Source organism: Fusarium keratoplasticum, chromosome 1 (genome assembly GCF_025433545.1).
Source record: "Fusarium keratoplasticum isolate Fu6.1 chromosome 1, whole genome shotgun sequence".
Taxonomy (NCBI): domain Eukaryota; kingdom Fungi; phylum Ascomycota; class Sordariomycetes; order Hypocreales; family Nectriaceae; genus Fusarium; species Fusarium keratoplasticum.
Window position 1 is genome coordinate 5,179,403 of NC_070529.1, and position 25,812 is coordinate 5,205,214.

The following is a 25,812-nucleotide window of genomic DNA, read 5'->3' on the forward strand; positions in this document are numbered from 1 at the left end:
GTAAAAGGCATTATGGTTGGGAATTGGAAGCACATAACGAACCTCGGAGAGGATTAGCCATGAAGCTAGTGATTCAAAAGTCGGCCTAAAGGCCCAGCTGCTAAACAATATCAACCATTCACAGCCCACAAATACTGTAGCTCCCGTGTCAGTGTGATTGCATGTTGCGTGCCTGGGCTACCGGCAGAGTAGTTACAAAGGCATAAAGACGTGGATTGAAGTAAGTTTTGAAGTGCACCGCTGCGAAGGGCCATTTGGCCGTGTCGCTTTTCCTACTACGCCGCTGCTATGCCACCCTGAAACCCAAACAAACTACCCATTGGTACTTGGAACCAGACGCCAGACCCCATAAATAAAAAATACACTGGATAGTAGTGAGTGATAGCTCAGTAACCTCCCAGACCCTAGTAGACGTATCCAGTCTATTCAATGCCTAACCACCTCTGGAAATATTCGCAGTTGTTTGGACCTACCGGTCCACCCTCTTCGCAGATCTCAAAGACTGGGCAGCGGCCACAAGGAGCCTCAGTGAAGGCACTGACGAATGGCTCAGGGCCGCCCTCAAGACCCGTGGGATCGTCACGGCCAGCCCATCTCTCTGCGGACTGCTTGGCGATGCGGGAGACGCGGTAGCCAATCTTGCCGCCAACCTTGACAGGCTCGACCAAGTTATCCCAGACCAGGACATCGACAAGCTTCTTGACATCGTGTTCGGACAGGATGGTATTGTGGGTGACGCCGCTCGTGGAGAGGAGACGGGCGATGTCGCGGACGGTCGGGTAGCCCGTGTAACCGGCGGGGAGAGGGAGGAGAGTGTCCTTCCTTGGAGGAGCTGCGGAGGAGGTCTTTGTGATTTTTGAGGGAGGCTCATCCATGTGGCTAGCATCACGCTTCTTGCCCTTCTCCACGCCTCCCTTGACGACACCCTTCTTGGGCACCTGCGTCCGCGCCGGAGCACCACCTCCATGGGTGCTGTGGTAGCTGCTCTGAAGCTTCAGGTAGTCAAAGACGAAGCGCTGCAGCTCCTCTATGAAGGCCTCGTCGAGGTTCTGGTCGGTGTACCAGGGGCCGCCGGTGGCGCGATCGCTGGGGCGGATGGAGGCCTTGATGAACATCTTCTTGTTAGGGTGCTCGACATTCTTGAAGGGGGCGATGAGGCCCTTTGTCTGGAGCTGCTTGAGGGCGTTCTTGAGGACCGAGTCGTGCATGTTGAGGCGCTTCTGGAGGGTCTGGGACCAGATACCGTCGCCGCCCGAGTCGTCGATGAGCGAGTACACCATGACCTGTTCATCGGTCGAACACTGCTTGTACCTGGTGGACAATCGTCAGCCGCGCGCATTGGGAGGGGTATCAGCCGTCGCAGTAACATACTTGTGCGCCTCCTGAGCGTCGCGCCACTTCCACAGAACCTGGCCCGAGGCCTCGCGCATGGTGATGAAGAGCTTGTCATCGCTGAGGGACTGGACGACGCGGGCCAGCAGCATGAGGTCGCGGTTGGGGATAACGTCGAGGCGGAGGAGGTCATCCTGAGAGAACATGTCGACGCCGGACTCGCGACAGCGATCGTAGAGGGCCTCCTTCCAGACGGCCAGCTTAGCCGTCTGGGCGTCGGGCGCGGGGGTTGGCATGATGGATGAGGAAGTGAGTCAAGCGCTGATTCTAAAGGGAATTCGGCGATGGGTGGCGCTGAGGAGTTCTTTCAGGTGAAGTAGTTTGATGCTACATTGACATTGAATATCGATAGTAAACAAAGAACGTGGAAGGGGGATGCGTATAAGAAGAGAGATTCAAGGTTTTGGTGGAACCTCGAGTCATGGAAGAAGGTTTGGAAATAATTATTTTTCTGTCCTGCGCGAAAGTCCCCCCCGCAGCGCCCGCTTTGCCCATGGAGCTCTCGTCCCCTACCCTGCTAATCATTCATGGCAGAATCTCGGCAGCCCGGTGTGACGTGGGGTCTGTGCTCGGAATGTGGGGGATCTTATCAGCTTCCTTCGGTCCCCCACTGGAGGGGGGAATATCCTCACCCTGTAGGCGTATTACACATCAAGTGTTGTTGACTTTGGTGATCCAGATTAAGTTGCTGCGAGTCTTGATTGAGTTGTTAAGAGTTTATTGGGATATTTTATTGGTTCTTTTAGGGGATTAGGCTTGCGTTGCCACGGTAACCCGCATCCTGGTGGCTGAATGCCTTATGTGTACTTTGCTTCACAGGCTGATATGGATGGAGTCATTATCTAGGGAATCACTCAGCCTGCAGTTCACGAATTCTCATCGCACCCACCTATGTTGAATTGTTTTCCATAGAGAATCGTAGAATAGAGTAAAAAAATTCCAAGAAAAGGAGACCTTCAAGGAGTAAACCAGCTGTGTTTTTAAACCTCATGCTTGAGAACGAGGCATGAACGTGCGTCCCAAGTCCCGTTGAAATGCCTTCTCCATAAACAATCTGATAGGCAGCCCGGGGAACGACGGCGCTTCAGGTGAGTCAACTTTGGAAAGCGACTATCTATGCAGTGGCTGTCATGTGATCGAATTAGCCGCAAGAACGCGCCAGGGACGTGCATATTGGGGATGACACTGCCTCTGAATAGCCTCACTCCCAGGCTAACTGGACAATTTTAGGCAGCAGAGGATGAGAAACTTCACGACTCAACAACAACCCTGTGCGAAATATACAGGTCAGATGATCAAATAAACACAGTAAAAGTTAAGCACATTGATTTTAAATACAATAGTTGTCCGCTTTCTTGTTTACTTTGGATATTCTCCTTTTACAATAAACAAACGATACTCAACTTTACCAATTTGAGCAATTGCTAGCCATCGTCATAGACGGCGAGCACAGCTATACAATTGATCTGTACGCATAATCTGCGACAGTTCAATTGTATAACCTGCTGATAGCTACAGACCGGTCCCTGAAAACAAACAACAGGTATGATCCTCAGCGCCTTCAAGTCGCGAGTCGGTCGCCCCAGGGGCAGCCGCAATACAAATGGCAGCAAACGGCCACTCATAAACCTCGCGAGAATGAGATCGTTTGGAGATATGATGGAGGGTATCATATATCACGGATGCGTCGAGATACGGAACCCGTCTGGGAAACTCGCCCGAGCCTTCTCCAAGATGGACATCGACCAACAGGTAGCTGCGTGTCCCAGAAGCCAGAGGCACTCTCAGAAAACTCTTCCTGTAGAGATGGACATCGACACGGATTTCAATATGAGATCTTTGGGACTGATACTGTCCCAAATCCCTCTTGGCCCAGCAACAGCACCCAAGTGGTGTCAACCCCGACGTTCAGTGCGAGCCAACAAGAGACAGCTCTGGCAGGGAGCGCAGACAAAGGCGAGCGGCGCAAACTGTCTTTGGAGATGAGTATAGCGCCTAAGGGGTGCGAGAGGTGGGCTGTAGATTGACTGATCTTTTTGGTTTCAAGGTTTGGAGTTGTGGTAATTGGTAACGAATAACGAGATATACGAATGATGAACTATGCTTGTTTGAATGGGCACGGTATGATATCCAGGTTTGGTCTTTCATATGGGCGTTCGGTGTCTGGGGATAGAGTATGCTTCGAGTGTCTGGTTGGACATATAAGTTGGTTATTGGTATGATCAGCAGGCACGACAAACAAATTGTTGCACTTGAGATGGCCATGACTGACGACTGATGTACATGGTGAAACAACTGATTATATCCTTTCGCTATGATACCAACTAGAAACATGAATCCTCGTAATACGACATGGAATGAGAGATACCCCGGTGCAAGAGAAGCCGATATACCGCCCTCTAAAACTGGCATCTGCCCCTCCCTGCCACTCTATCCCTACGCCTGGAACGCCTTGCCCCAGGCCACATCTTCTCATCGCTATGATACAAGGTGCCCGTCGCGTGAACCACTGGTGTGATACTGGAACCGGGACAAGCACGCAAAGAACGACTGTGGCGTGAGCTGTTGCATGGAACGTGCAACATCAATCGAACCAATTGAGCCGTGAGCCTAACCCCACTGAAGCAGCATCTAGCTTGAGGGGCTCTTGCTCTTCTCCTTGGGTGCCTCCGACTCCTTTGGCTTTTCTTTCTCGTTGTCCACGTCCATAGCGTCACCAGCTGGCTCGGCCTTGTCTTTTTGCTCAGTTGCCTCTGCGGGTTTCTCAGCGGCCTCCTCGGTGGGCTTCGGTTCTGATGTAGTCTCCTTGGTAGCTTCTGGCGCTTCCTTAGTTGTGGGCTCCTCTTGTGTAGGCTTCTCAGCGGGCGCTGCTGGTTCGGCAGTAGTTTCGGGCTCGACGTCTTCCTTTTTAATAGTCGTTGTCTCTTCTGCGGGTGCCGAGTCCGTCATTCCCACGTCGCCGTCGTTGTCCACGCTGGTCTTCTCGGTCTCCTTGGCCGTCTCCTCTGGTTTCTCAGCTTCCTTCTCAGGCTGATCCTTCTCTGGTTGCTCATGCGCTGACATGTCCTCGATGGTATCGTCGTTCACATCATGAGCATCATCACCAGCAGGCTCCTCAGCAGAAGCGCCATTCGGAGCCTTGGGCGTGGCATTGCCGCTGTCCACCTCCATTTCCCCCTTACGGTAATCGGTAAAGGTGCGCTTGTTGCCGTTTTGTCGGGTAGCACCGTGAGCGCGTGCCATTTCGTCGTCGTCTTCGCTGGGCTCGAACTCGCCTTCGTGCTCGACTCGCTTGTCCCAACGATGTTCAGTCATGCGAACATCCTTGTTCTCATCTTCGTCCATGTCCTCCAGCTCGGCTTCCTCCTCGTCAGTCATACCACCAAAAGGCTTTCGTGGGACATCCTGCATCTGCACACTTGGCGCAGGGCCGGTCTGTCGCAGGTTGTCAATGACGGCGGATGTGATCTTCTCGAGGTACTCCCGGCTGTTGGAGTTCTCCATGTTGGAGGATCGGACGTTCAACTCGAAATCAGGAGCATAGTACTGCCTCTGAGTTAGCAAACAACATTTCTCACAATAATCGCATTGCATACCTCGTAGTATTCGTTGTAAGGCAGGGTGCGCTCCATCTCTTGCCCCACAAGAACACCCGTCTCAAAGGCCCATGTACGGGCGACATTTCGCATCGTGTAGCCACCACCACCAAGCACAAGAGTGGGCAGGTTGAAACTCTTGACAAAGTTGACGCAGTTAGCGTGACCGTCCATGCTCAGGTTGAAGCAACCCAATCGATCGCCAGAGAGACTGTCGCCGCCGCACTGCAAGACAACCGCCTCGGGCTGGAAGTATTTCATGACGTTCTCGATGACGGGCTGGAAGATTGATCGGTAAGACACATCCGTGATGCCGTCTCGGAGGGGAAAGTTGACGGCGTAGTTCTTCCCCTGGCCGATACCGGTGTCTCTGAGTTCGCCAGTTCCGGGGAAGTACTCGCCGTACTTATGGAAAGATACGGTCATGACGCGGTCGGTCGTATAGAAGGCCTCTTCGACACCGTCGCCGTGGTGAACATCGATATCGACGTAGAGGACGCGCTTCTTGAATCGGAGGAGTTCGAGAATTCCGAGGACGATGTCTGGAACATGGTTAGATCGCATCAGCTAGGTGAGTATGGGGGATTGCGCACCATTGACGTAGCAAAAACCGCTTGCCTCGCACTTTTTGGCGTGATGGAGACCACCAGCCCAGTTGATGGCGATGTCACACTTTTGGCGGTTCAGGCGCGCTGCGCCCTCCATGCTGCCACCGGCGCTAATACCACAAAACTCGAAGAGACCATCGAAAACGGGACAGTCGTCTCCCACATTGTACTTGCCCTGCTCTCGCATGAAGCTATCCATGTTATCAGGCGTCACCTTCTGCAGGAAGTCGATGTAATCGTCCGTGTGAAACTGGGTCATTTCGCCTCTGGTCGCTGGCTTCGCGCGCTTCGTGAAGGTCAGCAATGTTTTGCAACGAAAAGTGGTGTGGAGCGAGAGCGAGTGTCAGAGACCCCGCGGGAGAACTCACGTAGATTTCCATCTTCTGGTAGAGGTTGTACTGCATGATCAAGCTATGCGCCAGACGAATGCGATGAGGCTTCATAGGGTGTCCAGTGACGTAGGCATAGTTGCCGATATCAGAATCGTAAAAGTAGGCGACTTTCTTTGGGGATGCGCCGTTGAGCGCGACCGAGCCGAGCTCGACCCGAATGTCGTCGCCCATGACTGCGGCTGCTTAGAGAGCGTCGCGAAGCTGGAGCAGGAAGAGGTGCGAGAAAAGGCTGGCGTGAGAAGGAGGTATTGAATCGTTGGTGACCGAGATCTTGTAACTTTTTTTGCTCAAAGAGAGCTCGGCATGATCGATCGTAAGGTGGAGAGAGAATGTGGGAGTTCGAAAAGAAACCATGTAAGAGAGAGAGCACACGGCAGAGAGAGAGGCTGCCAATGCGAACCGCAGCCCAGACTCGGAGCCGGCGTTTACACCGGATTAATCTTACAAGCGGATCCCGATTGGCTCCAGCCACAGCGGATATCAGCCCCACGGTGCTGCAGCTCATTTGTTTGAAGCGAGGCTGAGCTCTAGCCACAAAAGATCACAGCACGTGACATTACTAAGCTCCAGAGCTGTGGCTTCCAGGCTGCCGGGCTGTCGTCAACGTCAATACGCTTCCACCTTGAGCTCCGACCATAGCAACGCCCTCCAACATCTTCATCACACCTCACCACCTCCATTTTTGTGCCATTCTCCACGCGCGCATCTCTACTAGACACTTTCATACACATCACAGACATCATGGAGCGCTTTAGGAGTCTACTGGGCGGTGGTGGCATGGGCCTTGGTGGAGCTGCTCCTGGCACGGTAAGCTAGAGCTGCTATTCAAGCTTCCTTTCAGAGGATGCTGGCGATCGAGTGATTGTGCTGACGCGGATAATGCTAGGATAACACGAACCTTATCGACAACTCGGAAACAGTCTACATTTCCTCCCTCGCCCTGCTCAAGATGCTTCGACACGGCCGAGCCGGTGTGCCTATGGAAGTCATGGGCCTGATGCTGGGCGAGTTTGTGGATGACTTTACTGTCAAGGTTATGGATGTGTTTGCCATGCCTCAGAGCGGTACCGGCGTCAGTGTCGAGGCCGTGGACCCCGTTTTCCAGACCAAGATGATGGACATGCTGCGACAAACAGGAAGGTTGGTTAATTCGACTGGATCAGCTCCCGTTGCACTCACTAAATCCTCTGAACAGACCCGAGTCGGTTGTCGGCTGGTATCACTCTCACCCTGGTTTCGGTTGCTGGCTTTCATCAGTTGATATCAACACCCAACAGTCTTTCGAGCAACTGAACCCCCGCGCCGTCGCCGTCGTCATTGACCCTATCCAGTCGGTCAAGGGCAAAGTCGTCATCGATGCCTTCAGACTCATCAACCCACAGCTCTTGATGATGGGCCAGGAGCCCCGCCAGAGCACCAGTAACTTGGGCCATCTCAACAAGCCCTCGATCCAGGCACTCATTCACGGCCTCAACCGACACTACTACTCGATCGGAATCAACTACCGCAAGACGGCACTCGAAGAGAACATGCTGATGAACCTGCACAAGCACGTTTGGACGGAGGCGCTGGAGATGGACGACTTCCGACACGAGGGCTGCAAGAACAAGGACCGACTACAGCAGCTGGTCACGTTGGCAGATGGCTACGAGAAGCGTGTGAAGGAAGAGACAGAGTTGACCAAGGAGCAACTGAAGACGCGATACGTTGGCAAACTTGACCCCAAGAAGCATCTCGAGGATGTCGGCCAGGAGCTCATCGAAGACAACATTGTGTCGGTGTCGAGGCAGATGATCGACAAAGAGGCGACAATGCCGAAAAAGGATGGGCCGGCGGGGAGCAAGGGACAAGCGAATGGGGAGGAAATGGAGGTGGAGGAAGAATTATAAGCGAGTGGATATGACGATGGCGAGAGAGAGGGACACTAAGATGCAAACCATTGATTGACGAGGCCACGGGATGATGGACTTGTAGGATTATCGGGCACCATACGTAGGCAGGCGTTGGCGGTTGGAAGGGACGATTTAGAGGCCCAGCCATGTCGCGAACTACTAGACAGGTTAGCATCGTACTCATGGCACTAATTCTTGCATGCGATTATGGTCCTGATTGGGTGTGAGCGTTTAGGTTGCGATGGGCGGTGGGCGGGACGAGGCAATCAACGGGAATGATTATGTGGGATGAGGTGTTCAACCCATCAAGATGCATTGCCGATAAAGATCCCCTGCAAACGTCCCCTGAACATGCAGCGAGCGTCTTCTTTGTTGACACATGAGCAGAGGTTGGGCAGCCTAGGATTTTCGCCCTTAAAGTCATGGGTCCCGTCAGGTCAGTCACGGTGTTGTTTCTTTTGGAGGGGCCCATGCATCCATCCAGGCTTGGAATTCTTCTGTCATCCAGACCCTTCCAATCAATTTAAACAAAGAGACCACACGAATTAATCCCGTCAGGCAGAGAAAAAAAAAAACAAAAACTAATTACCTGGTTCGCCCCTTTTTCATCTCGGTAGATGGGCAAGGGAGCCGGCGTCCACTTGAGGGACCACAGTCTCCCGTCATTAGTAAGTTCCAGTTCCTTCAGCTTTAACCCGCCCCCCGGCCCCCCTGACACGCGCCTGTTCCCGTCCCGAAGCTTGAGTACAGTCCAGTACATACTCAGTATTGAATTGCAAAAAGTATCTTTTCATGATAATGGCTTTTGGGTCATTTCTGCGATCACTTCTGAGCGGACTCTCCACCTCTGTCAAGCCTTCTCACGTCGCTGTGCAGAAGCTTCAGAAGGCGAGAGGGAGCCCAAGCCCACCGCCACGCACGAAACCACAGCGACAACGCACGCCGGAGCGGGATCTGCGGGACAAGAAGCGGGCGCGCGTCGACACCTGGAGCGCGTCGTCATCATCGCGAGCCCGCACACGGTCACCCAGAGAGACTCAGGTCCATCACCAGAGAGCCCGAGATCAATTACATGAGAGGAATCAGGAACAACAGCATCAGCATCAACAGCAGCAGCAACGGGCCCGCGACAGCTGGTCCGCCGCTACCGCCACCACGACGGCCACTGCCGCCATCACTAGGGAGGCCTCGGTTACGCGCAACAGCCACCACGGGCGTACTGACTCCCAGCATCGAAAAGTTCGAGAGAGCTGGCCAGCCTCGACAAGAGAGCCTTCTGCCACGCGCAGCCACGGACCGACTGACCGCGTTACTCGCCGTCACACTCACGCTCCATCGACGACGACGACACGGCGGGACCGCAGTCAGAGCCGCCATGGCACCAACCGGCTACTCTACTCGGCCAGCCCAGCCAGCAACATGGGAGTCGTCAGCGCCACCGACCGAGCCATGCCCCCGGACATTGTGCGCGAGGTCATCAACCTCATCGCCGCCCGCTTCAGCCACATCCCCTATGCTGTGAGCGGCCACGCTGCCATGGCCTACTACGGCTACGACGTCAAGCCCTTCAAGGTAAGCATCATCTGTCCCGAGCATACCCGCAAGCCCCTGAAGGGCTGGGCCCGGACACATGACATGCTTCCCATCCCTGGAAAGACGGACATCTGGGGCATTCCGACGTCCGACGGGCTCTTCCGCCAGGTCCGCGTGAGGTTCCCCTACGACTTTGGCAGCGCGCACATCGTCAAGGAGGGACCCACGGCCGCCGCCGTGCTGTCGCTGCCAGGCCTGGCCGACGAGTTGGCCAGGACCTACGTGAACGAGCTCAAGCACGCTGATCTGAGGAGGCAAGAATCTCTGGGTAAGGAGCTGATGTGGGTGCTACGGAGGATCTCTACCCTCAAGCATGACGACCACTGGCTCAAGCCCGAGAGGGCGCCGCACCTGGTCCAAGACCGGTTCTGGCTTCCCTTTTCCCTATCATACCCTGCCTCCGTCCCCCTATTCGCGGCGGCGGGATGGAGCATACCTAATGCGGAGAGCTGGTGTTCGCCTTAATGAGGAGAATTGATGTCGAGGGACGACACGACGGACGACGACGGTGTGAGAGTAATGGGAGCATGTGAACACGGGACATTTAATATTGCATACAGGCGGGCGCATTGGGGCATGCATTGGAGTTATCGGCATTTACTGGCATTGGATTGGGCAAGCGACAAGAAATTCCTGGGATTGGGACTTGATTTTTCGTCAAATATGAACGACACGATGCTTATGACTACCCAACAACATAGACTAATCACGATAACTACTCCTCTCTGTACATAGATAGTACCCGCAAGGTCAGAAAGACAGGACGGACCAATAGAGATATAGCATACAGCATAGGATATGTATATGGCCAAAGTTTATTGCATCATGACATGAGGTTGAACGTTGGTGAAGCTTGTCTGACTCGGGTGAGGCTGTATGTCGTGATGCATGCAATACAACACAACTAGCCTTGTGTCCGCCGCGATGAGGTAGCTCAGATCGGTCTTACAGAGCCGTAATCAATACATACCATTGGATGAGAGCGACATATCGGTCTTGGCCTAGGCAAGGATGCCATGCATAATCGCCGCGACTATTACCCCATGCCCCAGAAGCGATGCACCGGGGAGGCTCGGGAGGACACGCAGCACGAAGTCAATTCGTATTAGAGCAAAGTCATCTATCGATACTCTATCTGAAAAGCCCCGGAGGATCCGATCGACCTGGCTCCATGCTGATTCTCCAGTGCACTCCGATGTGTGGATCTATCTCACGGATTCCCTTTCATCCAACACAACTCATCCCCAAAACGTCCTTAAATAGGGATGACAAGCGGTGTGTCTTCAACCTTGAGCTGACGAAGCGCGGCTGACGATGTAGTCACCCCAGATCGTAGCGTAACTCATGTGGACAGTGAGGTTCTGGCTACCAGCCTCACAGAAAGGATCACCGGCGTCGCAGATAGAGATGGTCTTGTCAGCAATAGCCTTGCAGCCATCAGGGTTCTGGCGGGCGAGAACCTAGGAACGATGTGAGTAGATACCCGACGAGTTGGTGGTGAGGTAGACTTACGCCGCTGCCATCGCTGCTCCCAATGGTGAAGGACTGTCCCTTAACGAGGCTGGGATCGCCCATGACAATGATAGCAGCAACTGTGATGGTTAGCAATGATCGAAAGATGACGATGTTGCTATTGCTTACCCTTGTTGGAGATGGACGAAGGGAGGGGAGTGGTCTCAGGGAAACCGACGGAACTAGCACCGCAGAAGGTGTCCATGGTGACATGCGCGCCCTATAATAATGTCAGAGGCATTCGTAGCAAGATAAACAATACAAATACCTGAGAATACCCAAGGATAATGATCTTGGTGTCGGGGCACTGGTGGGTAAAGTCACCAACAAGCTGGGTCATGGCCGCAACGCCAGCCATCTGCGAGGGGTTGTAGGGTTCGAACAGAGCAGGGTAGATGAGGGACTCGATATCAGAGCCGGGGACAAGATTCTTGATACGCTCAGCGACGGGGCCCAAGACGCCAGGTCCCTGGGGCTCCTCGCTGCCACGAGCCACGACGATGTGTGCGCCGGAGGGGCACTGGGCCGAAGCCAAGGAGGCTAGGAAGGCCGCCATGATCAAGAATAGAAGCATGGCTCTGGTTTCCTTGACGTGAAATCCTAGGAAAAGAGGTATGAAAGGATCATTCTGGTGGCATGGCAGCCTTGGGGTCGACTTACTCTGTGTATGTATCAGGGATACTTGTTGTTTTCTGCGGGCGGCGGGAGGAAGAAGGCGATTTCTGCTCACGGTGGGTTGGAAAGCTTTCAAGAAAGGTCTCCAGGTGCGAGAAATGAAGGTGAAGAAGAAAGAAACAGAAGCTCTGTGGGCGTAAGGGTGACTTTATGATATGCGCTCTGGCAGTGCCAGAGATTCTGGCACTGGCGCGCCACTGCTAACTTGACAGTACCATCGCTAGCGAATTGTCGGCTCTCTGAGCCTCGCAGCAGGAGAAGCTGATACGAGACCCGTTGGGCTTTGGTATTGAGGTCGAGTTGACTGCGAGGGGCCATGGACTGGCCCCCTTTCATGTACAAGGCCAGTGTCACTTCACCTCTTATCCTCACCTCTTATCCTCACCCGACCACCAAAGATGCCATACCCATATATCCAATTGTCCCCTACCTTTCCCAGCTTCCACCCTTGTCCCAATACGTGATGAGCAGTCAAACCAAGACCCTATCCCTGAAGCTACACCGTGATCATCTGAACATGACGATGGCATTCAGGCGCGGTGAAACATGGAAACAGCAAAATCAGCAGCGATATCTCCGTAGGCAACCACATAGTTCATGTGGACGGCCAGATCATGACTTCCTGCTTCGCAGAAGGGGTCACCGGCGTCGCAGAACGAGACGGTCTTGTGGGAGATGCATTGGCAGCCGCCTGGTCGCTGGCGCGGGAAGATCTGGGTGCCTTTTGTGAGTCTTGAATCCTTATTTCGGATGATATTGAATTGTGTACTTACACCGTTGCCCTGGCTGCTTCCCGTGTGGAAGGGTTGGCCTTCGGTGGTGCTTGGGTCGCCCATCAGGACCAATGCAGCGACTGTTCTCTGTCAGGATCCAACGCAGTAACTACAGATGGTGATATAAGTTTACCCTTGTTAGAAACCTTGGGCGGCTGTGGCTTTGTAGCTGGAAAGCCTTCGGAGCTGGTGCCGCACATGACATCGGCAATGATATGAGCACCCTATGTCAACTCAGCACCCTACTTCTATTAATGACTGTTACATGGTTTGGGCTGCCTACCTGCGAGAAACCAAGGAGTATCATCTTAGTCTTGGGACAAGCCTTGGCATACTTGTTGACAACCTCAGTCAGGGTTCTCACGCCCTCTGTCTGAGACGGCTCATAAGGATCGTACTGGGCCGGATACACAAGAGAAACTATGTCAGAGTCTGGAATTCGATTCAAGATCTTTTCGGCGACTTCTCCAATGATGCCTGGGCCCTGAGCTTCGAGACTGCCTCTGGCGACGATTACATGGGCCCCTGAGACGCAGCCCGGACGCTCGTAGTCTTTGGCAGCCGCGAGAGATGCGAAGAGGACGGCGGTTTTGAGGATGGAAAGCATGGTTTCGGTTGAGATTGGGTGACTTTAACAGAACGGAGAGTTAGAGATGAGATAGTCAGAGTAGACGGGAGCAACCAACTCAAAGGTTATAGAGCAGGGAACCAACTTTGATAGGATAAGTGTTCTAAACGGCGGTTTAGAGAAGCCTTGAGAGGAACAGACTTGATACAACGGCAAGTTGACAATCAGGATGAACGATACAGTCCGGGTGAAAAGAACGAGTCGGGACAAAGACATGCAAAGACGGAACAACTCATATATTGTTCAAGAGTACCCAAAGCCCGCATGACATGTCCATCAGTTGCCATGGGTGAAACCATCCTTCAACACTGAATCACACTACATCTGTTTGGATGTGACGAAAACGCGAAAATAAGCCATCTCGCAACCATCACCAGGAACGAGACAAAAGACAAGGATTTCCTTTCTTTTTTCTTCTGTAAACCAACGCCACGACGATAAACAAAAGACAAGGGCTTTGGTTAAAAATAGAGCAATTAATTTACAAGAGTGGCTTCCCACCCCCTTGCTTAGGTAGTTGCGGGGGTTCGGGGGAGGTTTGTATGCCGCAATAATTAAGTCATCCGGGGGGCGACGGCAAGACAAACAAGAAAAAAACTACAGTTAACAACGAAAACAATCAATTTGAAACAAGACACGACCCAGAAAAGACAAGATGGCTGGCTCTTCTCTTGACGAGCTACTCAACGCCCCAGAGTCCCAAATCCGCTCTGTCCTTCGCGCCCTCTGCAGCGATAGAACGGTCCAGCGACACGCCCTCGAACACTTTGACGCGCTCAAGGAGGGCAGCAGTGGTGGTGGACAGAAGCGCAAGGCGGCTGGTGAGCTCTTGATATGCGTGCAGTGCGACCAGCCTTTTACCGAGGAAGAAAACGATAAAAAGGCGTGTTGGTACCACTGGGGTGAGTGTTTGGCAGTTGTGTGTATGTGAAATGAACAATGTGCTGATGACCATGTGACAGGAGAGCTTGAGGTTGATTATGATGGCGACTTTTGGGCGGACCACGATGAGAGATGCCATGGAACTATTGACACGGATGAGATGCGCGAGGAGTATCCAGATGGCTTCACATGGAATTGCTGTGATAATGCAGGGGGTGAAAAAGGTTGCGTGACTGGCAGGCATGAGGCCCATCCCAATCGCTCCAAGAAGGCATCAGGTGTTGAGCCATCGGAAAGTGAGGATTTGGATGACGACGAAGATGAGGATGATGAAGATGAATATTAGCAAACAAAGAATGGCCATGCCACGTCACTGCAGCACAAGCAACACCGTCATATCAACCTTCAACACATTGTCATGGATTTCAAACGTAACGAGATTCCCAAACTCCCAGCCTATGGATGGATCATGTTGCCCAAAAGGATATTTGCCCTCCGTCACTCTCCTTTCCTCTCCTCTCGACACGCACGTCAAAAGACAAGCCCTCCCTGGGACTTATAATTACACGACATGAAGAGCCCGCAAATCGTCTCGAGTCCCCAAAGGCCAGCCAGCATCATGTCATTACCCGATACTCCGTGCGCCACAATGCAAGTCAGTCTCGTCTCAGTAATCTGATCCTCCCCTGTCCACGTGAACCCTTGGGCTCCGACCCGTCGGGCCTCCAATCGTCTTCCCGATAATCTGGACCAGGACAAGAATGTGCAACATCCACCCCAGGACCCTCTTCTAATGATGGCCCTCTAACATAAATCCAACTTCTGTAGAACGTCTGTCAAGAGGCTGAGCCTTCACTGGCGACTCTGTTGCTGAAGCGCCCCTCGACTCTATATCAATGGGCCCCTATGCCCCCATGATGGGAACCTTCTTGTTTCTCTTGCCCAACAACGTGGCGTTCTCCAGGTTCAGCTCGAAAGCGCCACGCTGGCGATTCCGGTCTCGTACTTGTTGCCGGGCTGCAGCAGCCACAGCCGCCGAGTGCTGACCGTATCCCCTTTCAGTGCGTTCACGCTCCCGTCCTCGAGTTTCGTGGTGTTGTTCTTGGTCTCGGATATTAGTTTTTCGCATGCTCTGCTCCAGAGCCTGGGTTGCTGCATTCGGCTTGGCTGCCGCGTTGGGGTCTTGTCCATCGATCTGCATGACATCCTCATCCTCCTCTTCCTCTTCGTTGAGGGCACCAATGAATCTTGCGGGGCCACCCTTGGCACCGATCTGAGCTCTCCGCTTGCCCTCCTCTTCTTGGCGGTGCACAGCGTAGCCAACATCAAACACCTCACGAAGGTTGACGGCGCCGGGAGATCGGAAGTCGTAGCGCTTACCAGAATCTTCGAACTTGGTCGCATCAAAGGCTCGGAGCACCTCGGGTTTCTTCTTCTCCTCACGGGGGGTGGGGCCGTTTCCACGGATCCAAGGGTGCGCCAGGAATTCTGTAATGGTGTATCTCTTCTCGGGGTCCACCGTCAGGAGGTGGCTGATGAGATCCTGGGCAGACTTGGAGATGTCGTCCCACCAAGGCGACAGGAAGGTGTATTGGCCCTTAGCCACCTTTTCTGTGAGCACCTCGATGCTCTCATCGTAGAATGGTGGGAAACCACAGAGTAGTGTGTACAGCACACAGCCCAGCGCCCACATATCGACTGACTTGGAGTACCGCTCATCCTTGACGATTTCGGGGGCCGTGTAGCCAACTGTTCCACAAGGCGTCATGGTCTGGTTGTCCCAGACAATCTTGGAAAGGCCAAAGTCGGCAATCTTGATCTGGCCGATGCCGCCCGCGCCCTGGCCATAGATGAACTCGCCCTCGTCGACCTTGTCCTCATCGCCGGGTTGCTTGGGCTTGGGGTGCTTGGACGGCACAAAAGGAATGGGGTTGAACAGGATATTCTCAGGCTTGATGTCACTGGCAAGGGGTCAGCTATCTCATCCAAGGCCGTGCAGGGGCGAATGACGTCAGGAGGGGCATCACCAGAAATGATGTGGACTAGCCCTCTGACATCAACCACCAGGCAGCAAAAAATCATGACATACCGATGAACAACACCCTTCTCCTCGTGGAGATACTCGAGGGCCTTGGCGACCTGGACAATGACGTGTCGGGAGAGTTCTTCACTGAAGTATGTCAAGCGGACGATCTGGTGGAAGAGCTCTCCTCCGGGAGCAAGCTCAAGAACAATGTAGTAGTACTGCCGTGACTCGGAGAACTCGACAAGCTTGATAATGTTGGGGTGGTCAAGTTGGCGCATAATTTGCACCTCCTTGAGAATGTTGGATCGCTGCGTTCAGGTTAGTATTCTGTTTAGCTCATCCGCGAGTCTGCAGGCCAATTATCCTCGTCGAGAAGACAACGGAAATAAGTGAAAATCCGACGAGGATGGCGGCCCAGACATTAAAGAAATAATTAGGAGAAATCTTCTCGCACCTCTGCTGCCTTTGGGACTTTCTTGAAGTCTGGATGTAAATGCTTGTTTCCCTATGAAGGGGACAACCCCGTGGCGTTGGTAAATGGGGACAAAAGAGAGTACTCCAAAAGCAAGCAAGAAACACACGCATTAAAAAAAGGAGAAAGGGCGACGCAGATACCGACGACCCTGGGCAAGCTCACCTGCATGCTGTTCATCTCGTACTTGCGTACGACCTTGATGGCGACCTCGCCTCTCTCGCCCGTGGTGTCGCGGGCACGGTAGACGTTGCTGAAGGCGCCGTCGCCCATCTTGTCGACGAGCTCCCAGCGCTCGAGGCCAGGGTAGCGAGGGAACTTGCTCTTACTGGCGTTCTCCTCGGCGACGAGCTTGGCAAGCTTCTCATCATCGTAGCGCTTCTTCTTGCTCGAGTACTCCTCGTTTGCGTAGTCGTCGGCGGGATCTCGTGCGCTCGAATGTCCGTGGCCGGGGTCGCTCGCATTCTTGTGCTGGGCAGCAGGTTGTTGAGAAGCCTCGCTCTTACGCGGCGACTCGTCAGGGTTTCCGGCGCGAGCCTGCTTGCCTGGAGCACGAGAGTCAGCGCTGGTGCTACACTGACCGAAGAGGCTACTTACCGTGCCGGATAAAATTCTTTAGCTGTTGAATGGTGGACATGGCTGTCGAAATTGTCGCCTAGGCGCGACAAGCCGCCTTGCGAGAGAAATTTGGACCTTAGGTCTACTACCGTAGCAAGACGGAGGACAATGGAGTTTGCCACAAAAGTCGAGGTTAGGAGCTCGTGGTCGCTAGTTTGAGCGTGGTTCTCTGGTCTAGTCTAGGGCGCGGTCTGCCGTCTAAGTCGTGCGAGTCGTGATGGTAGTCGTCGGTCGTGTGTTGAGTGTCGCAGAGCTCAACAGTCTGGAGAGACAGGCCAGGCCAGGACAGGACAGAAAACAGGGCTGGCTGAGCTGCGGATGATGCGGGGTTTAACAGGTCGCAGAAGGGAGCTCTACTCTAGTGGAGCGTCTTGTAGGGGATCTGACGTCGTACAGTGACAGTGGCGTGTGGCAGAGAGTATGGGACAGGAGCTGAAGTAGTGTCGACGAGGAGAAGATCAAGGTTGAAGAGCAAGGCGTAGTAGGTTTGGAGAGGAAGAGATGGATGGATGGAGGTGAGAAAGCAGAAAAGGATGGAATTAGGTGACTGCCTTGTGGTTGGTGGTTGCTAATAAGAGCCCAGTTCTTTTTTTGATGGGGGGCGGGAGGTCAAGAGATTTGAGAGGTGACGGAGCGGAGGGACCTAAAGAATGGGAAAGAGTGGGCAGCCCAGCCCAGCCCAGTACCAGTGCAGCAAGGCAAGCCCACTTTCAGTGGCAGTTTTTAGCAAGATTCTAGGCCAGCGCCAGCCCAGGCGGATGGGGTGGAGATGGAGATGGGGCGTCCGCGTCTGCGTCTGGTTCCAGCGAGAAACCTGGAAATAGGTTGGATTGAATCCAGGGGGGTTAACGGAGGAATCTGGGGGTGAGGTGAGGTCACTGATGAGAAGTGAGAGATGAAAAGCCACAGCTTCGAGGCTGTTGTTTGAACCGATAGAGTGGAAGCAGGCAGCCTGGGACAGACAGTATTGGGATGAAGCCCAGAAAACTGGGGGTGAGAACGGCGTGTCCGGCGGCTGAGATGAGACGAGGCCGTGCTGAAAAAAACCAGGCGTGACGTTGACGAACCCTGTTGTAGAACGTTGAGATTGAATTCAAGCCGGTAGTGGCAGTTGACAGAGGGTGGAAAATAATTACAAAGCAAAGAGTTGAAAAAGAATCAGGACATTCTCGAGCATCAGATTCGAGTCAAGTCATGGGGTGGAACGTGATGCGATGAAGAAAAGTGACGAACTGGGACCAAAGACGAGACACGGCACCCGCGACGGGAAGCACCAAATGTCCGGGAGCATCACCCACGGAAGCGGCAGTACCTCGACGGTACAGTACATTGCATCCAATCCATCCATTACACCCCCGGGGAAGCGAACGCCTACGGGAATGACACAAGCTAAAAAAGGGTCCAGGCCGCCAAAGCCGCCGCGGAGGCTGCACACCTCGACACCCATTACTCTACGAGGACATGATGATGGCATCACCCTCCGCATTCCCTTGTTGAGTGGGCTAATCGGTAGCCACCATGTGCCTTTGCATGTGCTCTGTGGCATCATGACTTTTGCCTATTGCACTCTACAGTAAAGCACAATACAATGTCTTTTCGCCAGTAATGCACAGCTGACAAACCCTCATTCCTGGACGCTGGTGTTTCTCTCAAAGAGACTACAGGCTACAGCTGGGAATCGTGCTTTGGCGAGATCTCCGCCCCGCCCCGTTATGACGCTGCCGACGACGTCATTTCCCTGTCGCCAGTGGGCATTGTACAGCTCGACCCTCCAATCACGGCCTCTGGCTGAGCTGCACGCCTTCTTGGCTCCCCAGTGGCGCCTGTTCCAGCGGGAGGGTCGCTGAAATCACAGCCCGAGCACGCGCAGCTTCAATTCATGGATCACTCACAGCCGAGAGCGAGAGCAACAGCAACTTGGACGCTAGGAAGCAGCCACTGACCGTTCCTGCTCCAAGGTTAGGTTCCCCGGCTACAGCGGTCCCGTCGGGTCCCAGTCACAGTTCCCAGTTCTCCATCCATCAATGTAACTCGAGGCTTGTGATGATGGACTCTTGTTTACAGTATTATCTCGAGGCTAATCATTTTAGATCTCTCCACTGTCGAGACGTTTTTTTTTTTTTTTTTTTCTCTTGGCAGGCATCAGCTTGTTTCTTTTTCTTTCCCTCGTTATTTTACATCCATGGTGTCACCAAGCAGATCCGTTCCTCGACGGACGAGTCATGGAAGACCGCCTGCATCACTGACTATTGCTTCATTTCTGCAACAAGAATGGAAAATGTTGACCTTGGATGCTGATCATGACGAAGCACCGCGATACACCTGCATACGGTGCAACACAGGGCCAGCACCCAACAGCAGCTGGCTGTCACCTTCACTGAGGCTGGCCCGGATCAACTTCTTGCTGTCGCTTCTGGCAGACACACGCAACGTCAGCCCAAAACCGGCTTTTGGGTTTGGGGAGCGGGGGCTTGCCGCTTGGCTTTTGCGTCTCTGACAGGGTCATCCAATGCTTTGATGCCATCCATCCCATGCCCCATGCCCTCCATCGTCTGCCCGTCGACTCGGACGTGCCATCGTCCCCGTGAAGGTTGTCCTTGGCCGGGTCTGGACCTCGTTTGGACCCTGGCTGCATACTGTACTTGTACGAAGCCAAGGCTGACCCTGTCTCGTCTTTCGCTGTACCGTACGGATAACTCCCTCAGCTCGATACGGTGTCGTGTTGCTTGCCGACTCTATTTCTGCTTACCCGTCACTGATTTGACGGCACAGATGTTGGTGAAAACTCTTTTTCACTCTTGAAACGGCACTAGGTGCATGTTGCACGTTGGCTCTCTTCGGACCTTGACCTGTACCTGGCCATCATCTCCATCCTCAGCCCAGCACATCCTGGCCATGGACACTCCATCTCCAGTCTAGACCAATGTTCGCCCGGGATCTCATGTCTTTGCCAGTCCGGCATTTCCGCCCATCAAAATGCCGCCATCTGAGACTTCAATGCGAGGGGAATTCGAAAGGAATTTCTCTTTGGGGACTCTGGCGCCCATAAGCGCTATGACGCGGCTCTCTCGCTTCGTGGGACGTCTCTGACCAAGAAAGACGAGACAGATGCGTCTTGATGTGATGTCATGACGCGGCTGGCGACTGATGGTCAACACTTGCTGATCTCATTCACGGGAACTCACGAGCTTGTCTCAGCCGCTTGACGTTATCTCCCAGATCTAAGATGGATGTCGAGTGTTACCTTGCCCTTGACGTCTAGACGCATGCTATTAATGGCAGCCTGGAAGTGACCACGCCCTGACTAGCATGGATCTTTGAACAAGGCGCGTCAACGACAAAGGCGTATGTCGTCAGCGTCTTGAACAATGCGTCTGTGCCTTGCTTGATATTCCTAGATATGGAATGCAGGTCCCCCTGATCCTCTCGATACTGCTAGTTGAACACTTCGCTTTGAACAACTTGTATTCGAAACTACTCTCATCAATAACACGAAAACTCAACACAAAGATGTCACATATACACAGCGCCTGAACGACGCAGATCATTGCTATAAACACAATCATACATTATAAAACATCACGCCGAGCACGTCAAACTCCTATGCCTATCTTGGTTCACTTTGTACGTAAATATATCGCAGAAAAATGCACCGCCCCCGCGCAGCTCCCGGTCCTACAACTTGAAGCATCGATATGGGACTTCGTGGCTCTCTGCGTACGACCTGAGCTGCCTGTTCTTCCAGCCGTAAAACACCCTCAGGCCTAGAGCCACGATGGCCACGAACATCAGCAGTGCCGCGTTGACCCAGTGGCCGGTCGTGAAGCCGTCGTCGCGCTCTGATGTCTTGTAGATCCATACGCCGGGGATCTGGCCGATACCGCCACCCAGACTCACGTTGATGGCGATGGCTAGACCCGTCGACGCTGTTGTGAAGACGTTGGAACTGAGCCATCCCAGCATAGGTGGTATACATGAGAAAGAACCTGCCGTTGCTAATATGAGACCACCGTACCGTGCCTTGTAGGCGTGGACGGGTAGAGCTGCCGAGACGATGAAACCAATGGCGCCAACGGTCGAAGCCATGGCTGTGTGGACGCCTCGAGCGTTGAAGTGATCCGCCGACCACGCCACCAATACCTGACAGACTACATATACAATCAGCACCATTCTCTGTTCAACTACTCGAAAGACTTACCGTATGCAATGGCCCACGGAGGCACAGTCATCAGCTGGGCCTCGGGGTCAGCAAAATCCAATCCCACCGTGATGGACGGCGCAAACAAGCTCAGACTGGCAAAGGCCGGGCCTGAGGCAAAGTAGATGGCGTAGTGGGCGTACAGGCGCCAATCCGTCAGGGTCTCGCGAGCCTCGGCCCAGGTCATGGCGGGCTGCGACTCCTTACTACCCTCGTAGTACAGCCGGTGGATGGCCATGTCCTTTTCGGCCTCGGATAGCCACTTGGCGCGCTCCGGGTAGTCGGGCAGGAAGAAGAGCACCAGGAAGGCGGCCAGGCATGACGGGATGCCCTCGAGGATGAAGAGCCAACGCCACCCCGAGAGACCGCCCGTGCCATTCATGTGGCCGATGCCGTAGGCGATTGCGCCGCCGAACTAGACAGTGTAAGTCGCTAGACAAGTTGTTCATTTAAGGTTAACTCACTGCGCCGGCAAGTGTCGCTGATGCCAGGATAAAGGCGACCCTGCATATTGTAAGTATGTCGTGTCATGTCGTGCCAAGCCGGACCAAAGGCTCGTGAGCCCCTCGGCCAAACTCACCTAACACTGCGCTCGTCGTGCTTGTACCAAAAGGTCAGGTAGTAGACCAAGCCGGGGAACAGGCCGGCCTCGAAGGTGCCGAGCAGGAATCGCACAGCGGTGACGCTGGCAAAGCTGTTTGTCGCGGCCGTGAGGATTGTCATGGCGCCCCAGCAGAACATGAGGAAGGCGAGCCATCGACTGGGTCGCAGCTTCTTGAGGAGGATGTTGCTGGGGACCTCGAAGATGGCGTACGAGACGAGGAAGACCATGAGGGAGTTTACAAACTGCTGGTCCGTCATTTTGGTCTCGTGCTGCATGTCGTGGTTGGTGGACAGGTTGAGCACCATGGCGTTGCCGATGTTTGTTCGGTCGAGGAAGGAGAGGAAGTAGATGGCGGCCGAGAGCGGGATGATGCGCAGGTCCTGCTTCCAGAGCAGGTCGCGCTCGAGGGGGCTCATATGTACATCGTAGTGGACGGGGAGTTCCTAAGGGAACATCGTTAGAGGTGAGTCTGTGAGAGTCGAAGTGGTTGAGGTATTACATCGTCTTTGAGAATGGTCGAATCGACGTCGTCGACGGCTGCGGGAGGAGGAAACGGGATGGGGATGGGAATCTTTTCGGGAGGAGTGGCGGCCATGGTCGACATTGCCGCGCGCCGTCAGCGGCGGCCGTTTAAAGAGGCACCGAAGATGATGTCGTCGAGTTTTGTCCTTGATGGTCGGCGATCGGCAGGGGACAGAGGCGAAAGGATGTGTGGTACGGGCGACCCCTTTCTGGTGGATGGGCGATTATTTAACGCGGCGCGACGAACAAAAGAAGAGGCTATACTGGTCGTAAAGAGGGACAAGACCCAGAAAACAAGAAACGCCAAGGACGAAGGGGTCTATATATATCGTGATCTGGCCGGGGGTGGCGTGGTAGTAGAAGAGATGTGATTGAGATAAGAGAGCGAGAAATGAAATGCTTTTTTTTTCTTGTCCGTCTTGGTTCTCCAGTTCTTTTTGCAAACAGCACCACTTTCAGGCGCAGGCCCATGGACACCGCCGACTCAGACTCGCTCGGGATGAGAGGAAATGCGGGGGAGAGAGAGTGTGTCGGCGGCCATGGATGGGCTCCAAGGCAAGGATCCACTGCCGATCAGATCACATCAACACTTGAGAGGTCCAATGACTCGCAGTGGCGCCATGGGTCTTTCCCTTTCGTCTCTTGTGTGTGTCTCTTTCTCTCTCTACAGAGGTTGAGACTTGAAACAAGGTTGTCTGTAAGCCGAGACTGCAGAGAGCTTGTCTTTATTCCCGAACACCATCGCCGCCAGCCTGCAGAAACACCCGACATGACCCTCAAGTGCGGCGTGTCTCCGCGGGGATGCCTGTTTTAAAATGAATAAGAGGCAAAAGAGCCCTGTCTCACAAGCGGAACCTTTATGTCCCCCTCCCCCTGTCTTGTCCACTTGCTTTGATTGAGTGACGAGACGATGGACGGGGAGAGACAAGCGAACCGAGCCCGAGGCGGCTACCCCCACCCGAGATCTTCAAATCCCACCCTTCACGCGCAGCACGCGACTCGAAGAGAGTGAAAAAAAAAAGTCTTTAGAGGGCGAGCGACAGAAAAAAAAAACTCATCACAGACAAGGTCCGCTCGGCAATCCAATTGTTAAGCCTGTTGGCGAGCGGGGGGCCTCCGAGGAAGGATGCTACAAGGGCAGGGGAAGTTATTATTCAAGGCTGCCCAATGCGTGGAAAGGCGGACGTTGCCGTCATGACCCGATGGCTGATTATTCCCGAAACGGCGTTTGAGAGAGAGAATCCCAACTGACTCACTTTCATTCTTTCTGCAGCTCGTTTTTTTCCCGACCCAATTGCAGCCGCCGTGACACAAGGCTCCGCCCGTTATTTCCTAGACGGGTCGACGGCTTCGGCTCCGGGCCCGGAGTGGGGCATCCTCCGGTCCCGGAGTAAGACAAGGTCATGCGCTCTCACATTCAATTGTCCGGGGAAAGTAATAAACGCGAAAAGATTAGCCATGGGGTGGGAGATTACGAATCACAAGAGTCCACTTGGCTACGAGTTACCCAGATCGAGTATCCCGAAAGATAGAGGTTGATGCATTAGAGACTATCAACGCTGTGCGACCATCCCCTCTCGGTAGTCCTTTTCCCTCCTCTCTCTCTTTTTATTTGGAATCTTTGAAAGGGTTGCCCGACCTCGGGACGAGGTTCTGCAACCTTGGAGGTCAGTTGATCGTCAATGGTCGCGTTGCGCCGGCCGCGGGTTTAAGGATACCGAAAATGCCTGATGTCGCCATCATGCTTGTATTGTACTGTAACCGTCACATCAGTTGACTAACTGAACTGCCGTACAATGACGTCCCTCTATCTATGCGCAGAAGATCATCCACATTAATCCTCCGACGGCCAGACTAACCATGCCATGACCATGCACATCTTTAACCCAGCGCCAGCCCACAGCGCACCCGCGATCCCGACCGAGCTCTGAGCAAAGAGTCCTCCCACGACGACGCCTAGCAGCAGTAGTAGCGGCGCCAGAGCCCTCTGGTTCCTTGGCACGTTGTCAAACTTGAACAGGTTGCTGTCGGAAAACAGGTCGCAATACGCGCTCGTCAGGACCACGCTGATGAGGGCGTCGCGCCGGAGCACCCGGCTCGTCACTGCTTGTCCACAGCTCTGGAACGCCATGAGCGAGATAGGCACGAGCACGTTCCACGCGAGGTCGTCGCCGCCCGGAGGGTCCGCGCCAACGATGATGGCTGCCGCTGCTGTGAGGAGGGCTTGTATTGTGAAGGAAGCGGCGAGGACCCAGCGGCGTCGTGGGGAGAAGTGATGGTGGAAGCGACCAAAGACAAAGGAACCAAGGCAGAAGGCGGCGATGGATACGGCTGACTTGATGAGCCTTGGGCCTGGTGTTGTTGTTGCCAGACTTGCGAGGCCGAGACCGACATACACCGTGTTTCCTATCGAGGACTTGTCAGACCTATGTTTCGGTGAGTTCAGGTAAGACTAACCCGTCTGCATAGACACAAACGTGCCCCAAACTTGTATCGAGGCGCTGTCGAGGAGTCCGGTCACGACATAGCAGGCGAGGAGAATTGCATCTGTCCACGAAAAATGGAGGTCGTCCACCAGATGACTTTTCAAGCCAGTCCTTTGCCGTTTCGAAGAAAACCCTCCTAGCAGCGGCGTCTCTTCATCCGTCCTTCCGACGCCGTTGGCCGTTGTGCGGTGCATGGCGAAGACAGAGACTGATTCCCTTCTGGTCTCGGCTCACTCAGTCACGGCAACAAAGTAACAGTATAAGCTTGCTCTGCACCTCTGAACAAGCGCGAGACCAGATTCATTCAACGATTCAAAGTTGGGCAGTAAGCGAAGGACGTTTAAAAGGCCCCAAGGTAAACTTTTGTTCCGATGACGACAGTTCCTCGCCAAGCTTAGTGTATACCCACTTTCCTCGGTCAAAGGCCATGTTCCGTGGCAAAGATAGGAATGGTTACAACGGCACTAGAGCTAACCGATGCGTACCATTCCGTTCATGATACGCTGGTCTGGGCCTTTTTTGTGAGTTGTAAGAATGCAAGGGCATGACTCGAGGTTTTGCTTCGTTAGTTCCATGATTGTGTATGGCCTCAAAACTAGACCCTCTGTGTTTTTTTTTCACGTGAAGAGCGGATGGGAAATTCGTGCTAGACTACCAGATGCACATGCTCAAGACAAGTCTCACGAACGGTACTTGGGGGAACCCTGGTGGTTCAGTCCCATAAAAACAGATGTTGGAACAAGGAGGCCGTATCACAAAATTGGACTGGAACTCTATCTCCGGCTGTGACCATTGTGTCTGTGCCCAATGTGAATTTTTCCTGTCCCGATACCGCTACGGAGTTGAAACTGTTACTGTCCACAGGAATAGACCATGCCCAGGTTGACACGCTCCTGTCAAGATACCTTCATGTTGTTGGCCCAACCGAGCTTAACCACACAGG

The 25,812-nt window shown here is 53.7% G+C and overlaps 9 protein-coding genes and 1 pseudogene across 10 annotated transcripts, besides 1 other annotated feature; 3 read left to right on the forward strand and 7 right to left on the reverse strand.

Annotated features, from left to right (window-relative positions):
• Positions 1-422: 422 nt before the first annotated feature.
• On the reverse strand, positions 423-1,628 carry NCS57_00153800 (DNA-directed RNA polymerase III subunit RPC6; the record flags this gene model as incomplete). Its single annotated transcript, XM_053051600.1, has 2 exons — positions 423-1,311; positions 1,372-1,628. The coding sequence occupies 2 exons, from the start codon at positions 1,626-1,628 to the stop codon at positions 423-425; spliced, it is 1,146 nt and encodes a 381-aa protein (XP_052920115.1).
• A 2,395-nt stretch (positions 1,629-4,023) lies between these two features.
• On the reverse strand, positions 4,024-6,159 carry NCS57_00153900 (Histone deacetylase; the record flags this gene model as incomplete). Its single annotated transcript, XM_053051601.1, has 4 exons — positions 4,024-4,938; positions 4,989-5,530; positions 5,582-5,882; positions 5,965-6,159. 4 exons carry the CDS (start codon positions 6,157-6,159, stop codon positions 4,024-4,026), a joined length of 1,953 nt encoding a protein of 650 aa, XP_052920116.1.
• Positions 6,160-6,729: 570 nt separating this feature from the next.
• On the forward strand, positions 6,730-7,877 carry NCS57_00154000 (26S proteasome regulatory subunit rpn11; the record flags this gene model as incomplete). The annotated part of the gene is made up of 3 exons (XM_053051602.1): positions 6,730-6,795; positions 6,875-7,128; positions 7,184-7,877. 3 exons carry the CDS (start codon positions 6,730-6,732, stop codon positions 7,875-7,877), a joined length of 1,014 nt encoding a protein of 337 aa, XP_052920117.1.
• A 620-nt stretch (positions 7,878-8,497) lies between these two features.
• Positions 8,498-9,938, forward strand: NCS57_00154100 (uncharacterized protein; the record flags this gene model as incomplete). Its single annotated transcript, XM_053051603.1, has 2 exons — positions 8,498-8,548; positions 8,664-9,938. 2 exons carry the CDS (start codon positions 8,498-8,500, stop codon positions 9,936-9,938), a joined length of 1,326 nt encoding a protein of 441 aa, XP_052920118.1.
• An 818-nt stretch (positions 9,939-10,756) lies between these two features.
• Positions 10,757-11,559, reverse strand: NCS57_00154200 (uncharacterized protein; the record flags this gene model as incomplete). The annotated part of the gene is made up of 4 exons (XM_053051604.1): positions 10,757-10,933; positions 10,986-11,065; positions 11,115-11,205; positions 11,254-11,559. The coding sequence occupies 4 exons, from the start codon at positions 11,557-11,559 to the stop codon at positions 10,757-10,759; spliced, it is 654 nt and encodes a 217-aa protein (XP_052920119.1).
• Positions 11,560-12,190: 631 nt separating this feature from the next.
• On the reverse strand, positions 12,191-13,040 carry NCS57_00154300 (uncharacterized protein; the record flags this gene model as incomplete). Its single annotated transcript, XM_053051605.1, has 4 exons — positions 12,191-12,373; positions 12,434-12,513; positions 12,567-12,657; positions 12,717-13,040. 4 exons carry the CDS (start codon positions 13,038-13,040, stop codon positions 12,191-12,193), a joined length of 678 nt encoding a protein of 225 aa, XP_052920120.1.
• A 676-nt stretch (positions 13,041-13,716) lies between these two features.
• On the forward strand, positions 13,717-14,289 carry NCS57_00154400 (uncharacterized protein; the record flags this gene model as incomplete). The annotated part of the gene is made up of 2 exons (XM_053051606.1): positions 13,717-13,963; positions 14,024-14,289. The coding sequence occupies 2 exons, from the start codon at positions 13,717-13,719 to the stop codon at positions 14,287-14,289; spliced, it is 513 nt and encodes a 170-aa protein (XP_052920121.1).
• A 558-nt stretch (positions 14,290-14,847) lies between these two features.
• NCS57_00154500 (Protein kinase domain-containing protein) lies at positions 14,848-17,078 on the reverse strand (the record flags this gene model as incomplete). The annotated part of the gene is made up of 5 exons (XM_053051607.1): positions 14,848-15,904; positions 16,033-16,277; positions 16,424-16,474; positions 16,607-16,986; positions 17,039-17,078. The coding sequence occupies 5 exons, from the start codon at positions 17,076-17,078 to the stop codon at positions 14,848-14,850; spliced, it is 1,773 nt and encodes a 590-aa protein (XP_052920122.1).
• Positions 17,079-20,734: 3,656 nt separating this feature from the next.
• On the reverse strand, positions 20,735-22,465 carry NCS57_00154600 (uncharacterized protein; the record flags this gene model as incomplete). The annotated part of the gene is made up of 5 exons (XM_053051608.1): positions 20,735-21,207; positions 21,258-21,672; positions 21,722-21,761; positions 21,838-22,304; positions 22,361-22,465. 5 exons carry the CDS (start codon positions 22,463-22,465, stop codon positions 20,735-20,737), a joined length of 1,500 nt encoding a protein of 499 aa, XP_052920123.1.
• A 1,752-nt stretch (positions 22,466-24,217) lies between these two features.
• Positions 24,218-25,075, reverse strand: NCS57_00154700 (annotated as a pseudogene). Its single transcript has 2 exons — positions 24,841-25,075; positions 24,218-24,789 (listed from the first exon to the last, which is right to left on the reverse strand).
• Positions 24,218-25,075: a sequence feature.
• Positions 25,076-25,812: the final 737 nt, after the last annotated feature.